At 52.7% G+C, this 13,451-nt stretch overlaps 1 protein-coding gene across 1 annotated transcript in view; it reads right to left on the reverse strand.

Moving 5' to 3' along the window:
• The window catches only part of CDH22 (cadherin 22), an 83,831-nt gene that overhangs the window by 31,711 nt on the left and 38,669 nt on the right, over positions 1-13,451 (reverse strand). Inside the window, exons 4-6 of the mRNA XM_027977267.3 lie at positions 11,397-11,564; positions 6,178-6,371; positions 3,309-3,562 (exon numbers count right to left, since the gene is read on the reverse strand). Of these exons, the coding sequence (XP_027833068.1) occupies positions 3,309-3,562; positions 6,178-6,371; positions 11,397-11,564 (616 nt within the window). The remainder of the gene's footprint in view (positions 1-3,308; positions 3,563-6,177; positions 6,372-11,396; positions 11,565-13,451) is intronic.

Genomic DNA, 13,451 nt, shown 5'->3' on the forward strand with positions numbered 1-13,451 from the left:
TCGCAAAGAGTTGGACATGACTGAGCGACTTTCACTTGCATTCCTTCTACCCAGAATTCCTTGCCACATCTTTGTCTAGTTGATTCTCTCTTGATCATTCTGATGTCAACTCACTTGTCAACTCCTTGACCACTTAATCCAGGGTAGCCCCCTGTGGCCCCAATTGGTCTTATCCTATCACCTTGTTTATTTTCTTCATAGGTCTTATCAGCAATGACCCCTTTTAACCATCTGTTGACTTGTGGCAACAAACATTCGACTACTTATTGGCTGTTTCCCTGCCTCCCCTGCCCCCCAGGAGAAGGCAAACTCCTTGAGCGGAGGGACTGGGTCTTATCACCTCTGTTTCCCCATTGTCTGGGGCAGTGCCGGATGTGACATGACTCACACCCCTAGGTGCTGACTGAGTCCAGGACCCTTGGAACCCAGGGAGCTGGAACATAAGCCAGGCTCTGGGCTGCCCAGGTGGTCTGTGAGGACCCCTTCTCTAGCCATCTGTCCCCTTACAGACCGGGCGCTCCTCCCCAGCTCTGCCCTTGGCTGAGTCATCTCGGGCCTGGTTCCAGGCCGGCAGGGAGGAGGAGGAGTTGGGTAAATGTTTGTGGTGTGAAATTGGACCTCTCTCAAGCTCCTCACCGCCTCCACATCTGAGGAGCCCCAGGGAAGGGGCGGCATAGAGAGATGAAAGGAGGTGAGAAGCAGGTTTCAAAGTTGGCCCTTTCAGTGCAGATGAAAGCAGGGGGGAAGGGAAGTCAACAGAGGGTGGAGGGGGAGGACTGGGGGGGGAGTGGGGAGAGCAATACTGGAGAGGAGGGGAGAAGGCAGCGGGGTGCGCTGGACCTGGGAGGCAAAGACCAGGCTCCTACTGCTGCCTGGTAACTCTTGTGAGCCCAGGGAAACTCTTCCCCTCCCTGGATCTCAGTTTCCTGCCAAACAAGGGTGATAATGCCCTCCTGGGAAAGGTCTGGGGCTGAGCCAGAGGCTGACAGGGATGTTTAAAGACTGTATCTGTTGTCAGCGGGGATGGAAAGATGGTGGAGAAGTTCATAGGCAGTGGAGGGTGGTTTTGGCCATGGGAAGGGTGGAGGCAGCCTAGGAGGCATTCAGGACCTCTGGACTGAGTCTGAGCCCTTCAGCCTATCTTTGAACCTTGTCAGACTTCTCTTGTTGGTTCATTGCTCAGCCTCCCATAGACATCACAGTCTACTCATCTCCAGACACACCTACCACTTCTTCCCTTCCTATGCCTGTGCCTGGAATAGCCTTCTCCTCATAGCTACACTCGGAGAAGGCAATGGCACCCCACTCCAGTACTTTGCCTGGAGAATCCCAGGGATGGGGGAGCCTGGTGGCTGCCGTCTATGGGGTCACACAGAGTCGGACAAGACTGAAGCGACTTAGCAGCAGCAGCAGCAGCATAGCTACACTGACCAGACTCAGGTACACGGCTCAATATAATTCCTGCCTCCTCCAGGAAGTCTTTCTAGACCCCTGAGGGTAGCCTCCAGTCTGGGAGCCCATAGGTAGTTAAGCATCTTTGTGTCTTCACCTTGGGGTTGCCATGTAAGGTTGCAAAGGCTAGGCACTGGACAAATCGGAGGGAGCCATTCACATAAATGATGGTGAGAATGCTACCCATATGGAGTTGAATAATGCAGAGATCCTTTAAGCACAGAGCTAGGCACACAGCTGGCTCAGGCATCATTCACTATGTACAGGGGTTTCAGGGAATAAACAGGAAGCTCCAGACACTTAAATTCAGTCAACAGTGGGCATTCACCCCACCCTGACCTCCTCCTCTGGATCACTTTCTTTCTCTCTGACATCCTTTCAGCTTGGGCCATGGTCAGGGACTCTCCAACCCCTGCAGATTGCAAACCCTTCCAGGGACACCAACAGCGCCAGAGCACCCTGTGGCCTCCGCCCACTTGCCGCTAGCCCCCTTCCCCCCGCGCCCCACCTCCATGCCTCTGTCTCTCCCACTGGCTTTCTCTCCAACTCTCCTCTTTCAGTTCCTACAGTGTCAGGTCGGTTCCTCCATCCTTGAGTTACTCCTGCCCTTTTTCCACTGGTTTTCCTTCTCTGGCCACTTCCTCTCACTGTTGGTCTCACTGCATCTCCAGGAACCTCTCTCTTCTCTGTCTTTCTCTGCTTTTACATTTCATCCATTCACCATGTGTCAGGGAATGTCCACTGAGCGCTAGGCAGCATGAGGACCTGAGGATACAGCGGTGAACTTAGACACGCATCCCTATTCTCCTAAAGCTTATCTTTTAGGGAGAGGGACAAAGTCATCAGGAAAATGGGTAACAGGTTAGATGGTGATGAAGGACGAAAGAAAATGGATATGAAGTGTGAGGACACGTTGGGGCGGGGTTGACATTTTAGAAAGGGTGGTCAGGGAAGGTTGCACTGAGAAGGTGACTTTTGAGGAAAGTCCTGGAGGAAGTGAGAGGACCACCCCTGGAGATGTTAAGCGGGAGAACATTCCAGGCAGAGGGATCGGGCAGTGCAAAGGCCCTGGGGTAGAGGCGGGCTGGGTGTATCCCGGGAGCTGTGAGGAGGTCAACGTGGCCAAGGAGAGTGAACCAGGGAGGAGGTGAGCCAGGGTATGAGAAGTTACAGTGAGGCCACATCCTATAGGGTCTGGGCTTTTATCCTGAGTCCCAGAGGTGCCTTTGGAGGGCTTTCAGCAGAGGAGGGCCAGAGGGGGGTGGTTTGGGCCACGAAAAGGGTGGGGCGGGAGCCAGTCTGGCTCCTGCACCCATTCTAGATTGAAGAGGGGTGATGAGAGAAGCAGAGAGAGCCAGTAATCAGGCAAGAGAAACAGGCGGCCTGGACCAGGGCGGCAGCTGCGGAGGAGGTGAGAAGTGGTCAGATTCTGGAGATGTTTTTAAAGCAGAGATGACAGGCTTTGCTGATGGATTGGAGGGAGGTGTGAGAGAAAAACATAAGTCGAGGATGTCTGCAACATTTTTGACCTGAAAAGCTGGAAGGATGAAATTATCTTTTTTTTTTTCCCCCTTCTGGTGGAGGACCGAGGCTGAGCCCAGGTCACTGCTGCGTCTGTCACACCTGGCTCTCTCTCGTTATCCTGAGCTCCCTGTCTCTCTGCCACTGTTCTCGAATCCGATTCCTTTGTCTCTTTGGCTCCCGGTGGCCCGAGTCTATCGCTCTCTCCCCTCCTCCCTCACCATCACCGCCCCCAACCCCTCCCTGTCCCGTCCCCACCCCCTCTGCCCGCCGTCTGTCCGCAGGCGCTGGCGGGGTAGCAGGCAGCAGGCGTCGGCCCCGGGCGGGGGTCTCACCGGACGGGCCGGTTGGCGGCGTCGGGGTCCCGCGCCGTCACCACGCCGACCAGGGAGCCCACCTGCGCGTCCTCCTGTACCTCCAGGAGGCCGGAGGGCGGCCGGAACTCGGGGGGCTCGTCCACGTCGATAACGGCCACGCGCACGATCGCCTGGTCGCGGAACGTGCCCAGGTCAGCGAAGCGAGGGTCCACGAACTTGTTGAGGGCCTCCAGGACCACGGTGTGCACCGGCTGGGACTCGAAGTCCAGGCGCTGGAGGGGTGGGCGGAAGGGAGCAGAGGGCCGGTGAGTGGGCTGGTCTGCTCCACACTTCCAGGCGGACAGAGTCCAAGTCTGGGGGTAGGGGGAGCTGGCCTGGCTCCGAGGGGGCGGGGCTGACCCCAAGAGGGTGGGGCTGGCTTAAGGTCACAGTTGACTGAGGCATCCCTGACTCAATGGCATCACTGACACACTGTCGGGTTACAGGGAGAGAAAGTCAGGCCCTGCTGGGGACAGTCTTGCTCAGGGACACAGGGTCACATACTGACTCCCAGACTTCCTGCTACCCGGTGCACGGGACTGGCCTTAATTTATTAACTTACAAAGCTCTGTGTGCCAGTGTTCTAAATGTAGCGACTCATCTAATTTTACAGCGTCCCAAAGAGGCTTGTATTATTATTATCATCCTATTTGACACGTGAGGATGTCGAGGCCTAGCAGGCTCTGTAACTTGCCCTAGGTCACTTAGCAGTTAGTCCCTGGCAGAAGTGGGATTCACATCCCCGGCAATGCAGCTGTCAAGTGCCAGCCCTTAACCCCACTGGCAGGAAAGGCGCTGGATGTGTGGCTGCCCGGCTGTGTGTCTGCGGGCAATCTGTTCGGCCTCTCTGGGCCTCGGGTGGGAGGGTGAGATGAGACCTTCCTGGTGTATTATTGGTGGCAACTGCTAATGTGAGTTGAGCCTGATAAGCCGGGCGGCCTTAGAGCTCCCTCAGAGACCTCGCTAAAGCCACGCTGAGCCCTGGTCCTCATCAGGGAATGCTGGTGGGGGACCCTCTGACGGACAAGCTGCATGGCTGCATGGACTCTGGCCTCCTAAGGATAACGCCTTTAGAGCAAAGAGAAAGGGCAGTGGTGGAACCATGGCGCCACTGTCACATGCTGGGGGAGCCATCTGGGCAGCAAGGGCCACCTTCCTGGAGAACTGCCCTCTGTCTAGGGTCCCTCCTTTCCTCTCAGAACCTCCCCTCCACACTCCCCCTTCCCCAACAGAAAGAAAAAGAAGGGCTACCTCCTCCCTCCATCCTGTTGCCTGGGAAATCAGGATGCAGGAAGGCAGGCGCGGACCTGGCCTGGGAGCGAGTGATGGGCTCTGGAGCCAGGTCATCAATCAGGCGGGGGCTCTGCTCCCTGAGCCAGCACTGACTCCACAGAGACACCTCAGGCGCCACTGCTGGAGCAGGCGGGGTGGGGGTGGGGTTATGGGGCAAGAGGCAGGGAGGATGGGGAAGTTACTACAGGGGCATCACCGGGGATGAGAGCAAATGCTGTGCTGGGGTCCCTGGGCTGGGCTTGGGGCCTGATTCTGCTGCTCTGTGATGCTGGGCCTCCCCAGGCCTCCAGGTCCCCCATCTGTGAAATGGGCTCATCTTACCGTGAAGACAAGTGGAGGTCAGAAGACCGAAAGCTATGTAATGTCTAAAAGGGTGGATTCTGGAGACAGACTCCCCGGGGCCCTGTCCCTACAACTTCTCTGTAAGATGCTTGTCCTTGGATGCAAATGACTTAACTCAGGGCCTCAGATTCTCACCTATGAAATGGGCAATAATAATACTTAGAGGGTTGTTGTAGAGATGAAATGAGTTAATACATGGAAAGCATTGGAAAGGAGGCTGGCATGCTATTAACACTTCATTGTAAGTATTAGCCTCATATTCTTATCCTAGTTGAAGAAACAGAGTTTTCTCTATCCTCAAACCCTCGTGGCCAGGGAGAGAGTTTGATTATTGAGTGAATGAAGGGCTGTCGGGGCAGATGTTTCTGTGGGTCCCAGGAGGCAGAGCCTGGGCTGACAGGAACTGGACAGACTGTGGCTGAATGGGAGAAGGAGGAGCAGGACACTGGTAGGGAGTGAGCGTCCCATCCCTGGGAGTATACAAAGGCTTACAACTGTTTGTAGGCCAGGGCAGGGGACTCAGACCTCCTGTGGAACAGCAGCGTTGGAGTGGGCAGCATCAAAGACCTGTGCACCCCTGAGCTGCCAAGTTCGTGACCAAGCCCTTGAAGATGCTGTTTGCTTTTTTCTCTGACCTCTGTCTCCTTTCCCTAGGGGGTGCTGAGTTTGCTGTTTGAGCTTCTGGTTCCTCGGCTGGTCAGTGGGTAAGGAGGCTGTTAGATTCAGGAAGGAAAGAGCTTTGGGGTCACCAGACCTGGGTTCAAATCCTACTCTATCTCTTACAGGTATAATCTTGGGCAAGCCCTTTTACCTTTCTAAATCTCTGTTTTCTTACTTGTAAAAATGGTCATAATATGTTTTCCTTCCAAGGGTAACATCAAGATGAAAGGAAACAGTGAGTGTGAAGGGCCTGGTGTGAACTTGAAGTAGCACAGCGTAGTGTGTAAGAGCACAGATTCAAGTCTGGATTGACTCCTGGCTCTTGACCGCTAGCTGTGCAACCTTGGACAAGTCACTTAACCTCTCTATGCCTCATGTTCTCATTTGTAAAATGGGAAGGAAAGCATTAGCGTTTTCCCAGGTTGGTCCAGCCTCCCTGGAGAGACTTCACCCCTGGAGTGAAGTGGGATGGGGTATTTGGCTGCTCAGTGACCCCCTACCCAACCCTGCTGCCCTGGGGCCTGCCTCCCCCATCACTCCAGGGTGGCCGCACCTTCTGCACTACGATGATGGCCTCCTGCGTGTCACTGTCTGTGATGACCTTGAACACGTGCCCGCCGCTGCCGCTCTCCTCCCTGAGGTGGTAAGTCATGTCTGTGTTTTCGCCCACGTCTGAGTCCTCGGCCTTCACGCGTCCCACGGCCGTGCCGATGGGGGCCGACTCCTGAATGCTGAACTGGTACATCTCTGTAGGGGATACAGCTGTGAGCGGAGATGGTAAGGCAGCCCCTCCCTCAGCTTCCACCAGCTCTAGGGGAGAGGAGGGGGGGTCTCAGATGGGCTCCTTGGAGCTCCCTGCTTGGCCAGGACTGGTGCTGGGAGAGGCGCTTCCTCTGCAGAAATGCGGGATGCAGTGCAAAGAGGAGGGTTCTAATTCTGACCTTGGCTTTATCCCCTGATTGATTTCAGAAAGTGTCGGCAGTTCTTTGGGACTCAAGTGTCCTCATCTGCCCAAAAGGGGACAGAGAAGCACCGTGATCAAGGCTACGGCCCTGGAATCAGTCCTGGCTGTGTAATTCTGAGCTCTGGTTTTCCTCATCTGTAGAATGGGAATAATAATAGTGCCTTCCTGATAGCACTGTCATTTCCCAATCAATTGAGATGATAATGCATGTCAGTTGCTTAGCACAGAGGCTAGTATCTGTTGCTGCTGCTGCTGCTGCTGCTGCTAAGTTGCTTCAGTCATGTCCGACTCTGTGCGACCGCAGTGTTACCCACCCAATAAATGGGACACACTGCATTCAAATAGTAGGGCTGCACACTGATTTTTTTGTTGCTGTGGATGTTAATGATATTGGTTCCTTCATTTCCACATATTTATTGAGCATCTGTGATGTCCCAGAGCAGCTCTATGCACTAGGCTTCTAGCAACAAGCAAAACAGACCCAAATCCCAGGCCTCACAGTGCTTTCCTCTTAGTGGAAGGAGAAAGACACTAAACAATCATATCAGTAAAATAGGATGTCAGATGGTACTTGGGAGAAAAATAAAACTGGGAAGGGAAATGGGGGGTGATGATGAAGGTGTATGTGGAGTTTTAAATAGGGTAATTGGGACTTTCCTGGCAGTCCAGTGGTTAAGACTCTGTGCTTCCAACGCAAGGGGCAAAGGTTCAATCCCTGGTCGGGAAACTAAGATCCCACATGCCACAGGATGCAGCCAAAAAAAAAACACTGTAAATGGCGTAATCAAGGAAAAGACAACATTTCTGCAAAAGTCTGAGGGAGGTGAGGCAGTGAGTCAAGCAGATATCTGGGAAAGATGGAGGGAACAGCAGGTGCAAAGGCCCTGAGGTGGGTGCAATGCCTGGCTTGTTTGAAGACTGGCAAGACGGCCACTGTTACCAGAGTGGGGAAGCAGAGGGGAAGCCAGAAGGAGTGAGGGTCAAGTGGAACTCAAATGGCTCCCTGCTCTCCCTCCAGAGTGGAGTTGAAGGTGAGGGTGATTTGCTAAGTGGTGGGCCCGCCCAGGGGAAGCAGGGGCTGTGGCACTGGGGATGTGTCTCTTGGAGCCCGCACTGGTCTGGATACCCTTGTGTGGTGTGGCTGTCTCTGACTGACTCTCACATAAGAGTCTTGGGGGGACTCTTAATACAAGCTGACCATGCCACCCCCTACTCTTTGCCATAGCTCCCCCAGCGCTGGTGGGAGCTGAGGGAGGGGCTGCCTTACCATCCGCACTGCACTTGGAATGAAGTTGTACAAGCCCCTTGGCCCCTGCTGACTTCTGCACCTTCATGCCTCCAACTCCCCACCTCAACATGAGCCTTAGTCTGGCTGAAGTTCCTGCAATTCCTTCAGGACGACTTGCTCTGTCTGTGCCACCTCTAGACTTCCCTCGCTTTACTCTCCTCTCTGCCTTCACTTCCCCTGTTTCCCCTCCTTTTTAGTCTCAGTGACTATTACCTCCTGTAATGGGGAAGGTTCCCAGACCTCCAGGCTCTGGTCCTATGTGTCCAGGGCCCCCAAGCTTATCCTATTGTAAGGATTACTGCATGTCCCTATTATTTTCTGTTTATTCTCTCTCCTTCTCTCTTCTCCCTCCCTCTGGGCTGTGAGCTCCTGCAAGGCAGGGACCACATCTCTTATTCATCAGGCATTCATGGTGCCTGGCAGAACACCAGGCTGCCACATAAATGAAATGTTTGAGTGACTAGTGAGTGAATGAATGAAAAGCAGCGTGAGTTACTAGTATATACTCACTGATGCTGCTGCTGCTAAGTTGCTTCAGTCAGGTCGGACTCTGTGCGACCCCACAGATGGAAGCCCACCAGGCTCCCCCACCCCTGGGATTCTCTAGGCAAGAACGCTGGAGTGGGTTGCCATTTCCTTCTCCAATGCATGAAAGTGAAAAGTGAAAGGAAAGTCACTCAGTCATGTCCGACTCTGTGCAACCCTATGGACTACAGCCTACCAGGCTCCTCCGTCCATGGGATTTTCCAGGCAAGAGTACTGGAGTGGGGTGCCATTGCCTTCTCCATACGCTCACTAGATTAACACAAATGAAAGAAATCTGACAGTACCAAGAATCAGTGAGGGTATGGTATGATGGACACATGCATTTCTTCATGGGGGAAAACAATTTACTAAATTTTATTTAGTAAAGTTGAAGATGAGTTTATTCTGCTCCTCTGTAGACGAATGAAATTGCATGCTAAACAGCAGTAGGACGCATACAACCATGTTCAAAGTGGTGCCCTCTACAATAGCCTCAGACTGGAAACAACGTAAATGTCCATTGGCAGGAGAATAGATAAATTATGGAATACTATACAGCACTGAAAATGAATACATTATAGCTAGAAGCAATAACGTGATTTCACAAACATAATTTGGGGAGATAAAAAAGCAAGATGAATCATTTGTATTGTGAGTTTCCACTTAGATAAGGTTAAAAACTTATAAAATTAAACTGTAATGTTAGATGTTGCCTATATGGGTGAATCAACCCTAAAGGACTGGATAAGGAAGAGGTGGTATATATGCATACTTATATATAATGGAATACTACTCAGCCATAAAAAAGTGAAATTTTACCACTTGCAGCAAGATGGACTTGGAGGGCATTATGCTAAGTCAAATAAGTCAGACAAAGACAAATACTGTATGATATCACTTATATATATATAATCTAAAGAATATTTTAAAAAGAAACAGATTCACAGATATAGAGAACAAATTAATGGTTGCCAGCGGGAAGAGGGAAGTGGGCAGGGGCAATGTAGGAGGAGACTGAGAGGTACAAATTATTAGGTTTAAAAAAACTACAAGAATATATTGTATAACACGGGGAATATAGCAACTAATTTATAATTAGTTATAACTATAAATGGAGTAAACCTTTAAAAATTATGAATCACTGTATTGTACACATTTAATTTACATAATATTATACATCAGAGAAAGTGAAAGTGTTAGTTGCTCAGTCACGTCCAACTCTTTGGGATCCCATGCACAGTAGCCAGCCAGGCTCCTCTGTCCATGGAATTTTCCAGGCAAGGATACTGGAGGGGGTTGCCATTCCCTTCTCCAGGGGATCTTCCCCACCCAGGGACTGAATCCAGGTCTCCTGCATTGCAGGCAGATTCTTTACCATCTGAGCCACCACGGAAGCCCCTATTATCCACCAACTATACTTTGATAAAAAAGAAAAAGAAAAGCAAAGAGATGATGGTCATGAAAGTGGGCGGTGGTTAACTCTGGAGGAAAAGGTAAGGGGAGAAGTTATCATCAAGAAAGGACTTGCGGCAGCTTCTGGGTCCTGGTCGGCGGTTACAAGAATGTTTGTTTTGTAATTATGTGCTGAACTAGACATTTATATTTTATGCATTTCTGTCTGTGTGCTGTATTTCCCAATAAAGAAATAAAGAAAGAATAGATGAACAACACGGCTGTATATTAAAAATGGATGACCAACAGGGTCCTGCTGTACAGTGCAGGGAACTCTGCTCAATGTCATGTGGCAGCCTGGCTGGGAGGGGAGCTGGGGGGAGAATGGATACATGGATATGTATGGCTGAGTCCCTTTGCTGTCTGCCTGAAACTGTCACAACATTGTTAATTGGCTACACTCCAGTATAAAATGAAAAGGTTAAAACAAAAAAGAAAGAATACATGAATGAATAAATAAGAGTCTTCCAGGGGCCCTGGCCTCTCTTCTGCCCCACCCCTTCCAGCTCAGGGCTGGCACACAGCCTGGTACACAGAAAACTGGGTGGCCCCCACCCCTTCACAGGGGTTTTGAAGCTTCCCCATCAAGTGAGTGGGGCTGGGCTGGGGGAGTGGCTGAGGGCGGCTACTGGACCGGGTTCCCCGGGGAACAGCAAAGATGGGGAGCTGGCTGGCGGGCCCTGCCCACCCCGCTTGGCGTCTGGACTGAGGCGCTTAGGCTGCGATGTGCTCTCAGCTAAGGGATTGGATTCCCTTATCTCTTGGGGGTCAGTCCCCTGTGGCAGGGCCTAATGTGAGCAGCAGGCCTCAAGTAATGACTCGCCCGATAGGGATCAGCCCGGCTCCCCACGGCAGTTAGTCTCTGCCAGCTTCAGCGGCTTCCTGGGCACAGCCTTCTCGTCTGAACCTGGGACGGAGGGGCTGGCTGGGCTGACGGGAGGGGGCAGGGACTGGGCCAGAGAAGACACCTCCACTCTGCTCTGCCTGGGGAGGCAGAGAGTGGAAAGCACTCTCCCCCAGTTCAGAAGCACAGAGTCCTCCAGGCTCAGAGAAGAAGGAAAGACCTGTCTCTCCAGACCCTGGCATTTCTATGCACAAATGATAGGTGCCCCTGGGCATGGCTGCAGCCTCTGTCTGTATGTCTAAAAGACCCTGTGTCTGTCCCTTCATCCCCAGCGTGCCTCTGAAGCTCAGATCAGTAGCAGATCACACATAATAAGCATGACGGGTGTGTGCAAGGACCAGCCGGAGTGGGTGGACAGACAGGGGCTCACTCTTGGCCAGAAGCAAGGCGCGGGGAGGGGTGGTAAGTGTGCTACATGGATGTATGGAAAGTCAGACAACGTTGGGGCTGTCTCTTGCAAAAAGTAAGATTGGAGGGGGGAGGGGGTTGTGGTGACTTGGATGAATAGACAGATGGACAGACTGGGGAGTCCCTCTATGGTGAGAAGGCTGCAGGGCAGCTTGAGGTCAGAGAGTGGCCGGGAGGCATGACCAGACAGACACACAGACCCACTGCTCCCTCTGGGAAGGCCTCACTCACTCTGCGGGAAGCGGGGCGGGTTGTCGTTGACATCAGTGACCACGATGGTGACGGTCGTGGAGCCGGAGAGGCCGCCCAGCTGGCCCGCCATGTCTGTGGCCTGGATCACCACCTCGTAGCGCTCCTGGCTCTCGCGGTCAAGATCGGGCACGGCCGTCCGGATCACACCTGTGGGTGGGGGGTTGAGGCCAGGGATGCCCTTTGCCAGCTGCCAACCGATACAGAGACCCCTCCCCAGGCAGAGGCCAGGCTCATTCAAGTTCAGGAGGGGAGTTGCGGATGCAGAAGACACTGATACGACCACCGTGTAAGTGTGGGGCTCAGCATACACACACACACACACAGACACACACACACAGACACACACACAGACACACACACACGCATGCTTATACAGATAGGCTCACAGATAACTCACACTCAGCACTCCACACACACATACCCTCACACACACACTGCTCTCTCACACACATCAGATTCATGCATGCGTGTATCTTCAGTTGCTCAGTTCGTGTCTAACTCTTTGAGACCCCGTGGACTGTAGCCCGCCAGGCTCTTCTGTCCATGAGATTTTCCAGGCAAGAGAACTGGAGTGGGTTGCCATTTCCTTCTCCAGGGGATCTTCTTAGACCAGGGATTAAACCCACGTCTTCTGCATTGTAGGCGGATTCTTTACCGCTGAGCCACTGGGGAAGCCCAGTCACATGCGCATATACTTTAAAACACACACCTTCCCATCCACTTGTACACATAAACACACATGTTATATACAGACATGTTAACATACAATCCACACACTCACACACATACATGCATATTCACACACTCACATGCAACCCCAAAGCAACAGAATATGGACTGTTTCGTTTACTAAAAAGAGGCGTAGGGCCCAGAATCAGGCAGTGTGTGACTCTGCCTTGAGCCTCCGATCCCACTTTCAGGGTCTCAGTTTCCCCATATGAGGGGGGATCCCGACATTTTCTGGGTGAGCCTGGCCTGTCTGATTCTGGGTCGGTGTCACTCAGCCCGGAGCCAGCCCCAGCGTGGCAGCTTGGTGAATGTTTAACTGAGTGAACCGGCCTGACAGCCACCCTCAAACACACTCACGATGAAGTCACACTCGCCCGCACATAAACACTGATATGTCTCACACACTTAGATGTACTATTAATACATAAATACACAGGTAACACCTATGAGGTCACATGCACAGGCATAGCACATAGCTACTAGCACACACTTATTCTCACACACACACATACACCCTCCATGATTAAGTCATCCCCCAGCCCTGGGGACCCCAGCCCTTTCCTCCAGGGCCCGGCCCCAGATTCTCTGTCCAGGCACCAGCTAATTGCTGATCAGACAATCCTTCAAACTGTTAATGGAAGCAGGCAGAGGGGCAGCAGGAGGGGGTGGCTGCAAGATGAATTCTGAGCAGGGGAAGGCTGGACTTCTGGTCTCCCTGCACACACGCTTATACGGTGGGAGATCAGGCGGGAGGGGGGAGTTGATGAACCAGTCAGAGCCCCCCCACCCCTGACCCACTTCAACCTGTGAGCGCCAGGTGGTGGCAGGTGGTGCCCAGGGCCTGAGCACCAGGTGGAGTCACGCACCAGCAGCCCCACGATGCGCCCCATAAAACCCAATCTCTCCCTCCTGATGTCCCCAGACAGCCCCTAGCCTCCAATAAAGGCAATGGAACGGGAGGAGAGGCTATTAGTGTGTGTGTGTGTGTGTGTGTGTGTGTGACTGGGGGAGCCAGAGGTGGTGCCTCTAGGGGGTGTGCCTGCTTTTGTGGGATCCCATGGAGATACGGAAAGTGCAGTCTGTCTAATCGGGGTCATGGAGACCTTCTATCAGCGGCCTTCAAGACTCCTCAATAAGCTCCCTCCTGACTCCTCCTTGGCCTGGACTGATCTTTCCGAGGGCAGGGGAGACTTGGAAGCAGACGAACTTGGGATAAATCCCAGATCTGCTATTTGTTGACCAGGTGATCTTGAGCAAAACCCCTCACCTCTCTGGACCTCAGTTTCATCATTTATAAAATGGGAC

The sequence above is a fragment of the Ovis aries genome, chromosome 13, assembly GCF_016772045.2.
Source record: "Ovis aries strain OAR_USU_Benz2616 breed Rambouillet chromosome 13, ARS-UI_Ramb_v3.0, whole genome shotgun sequence".
NCBI lineage: Eukaryota > Metazoa > Chordata > Mammalia > Artiodactyla > Bovidae > Ovis > Ovis aries.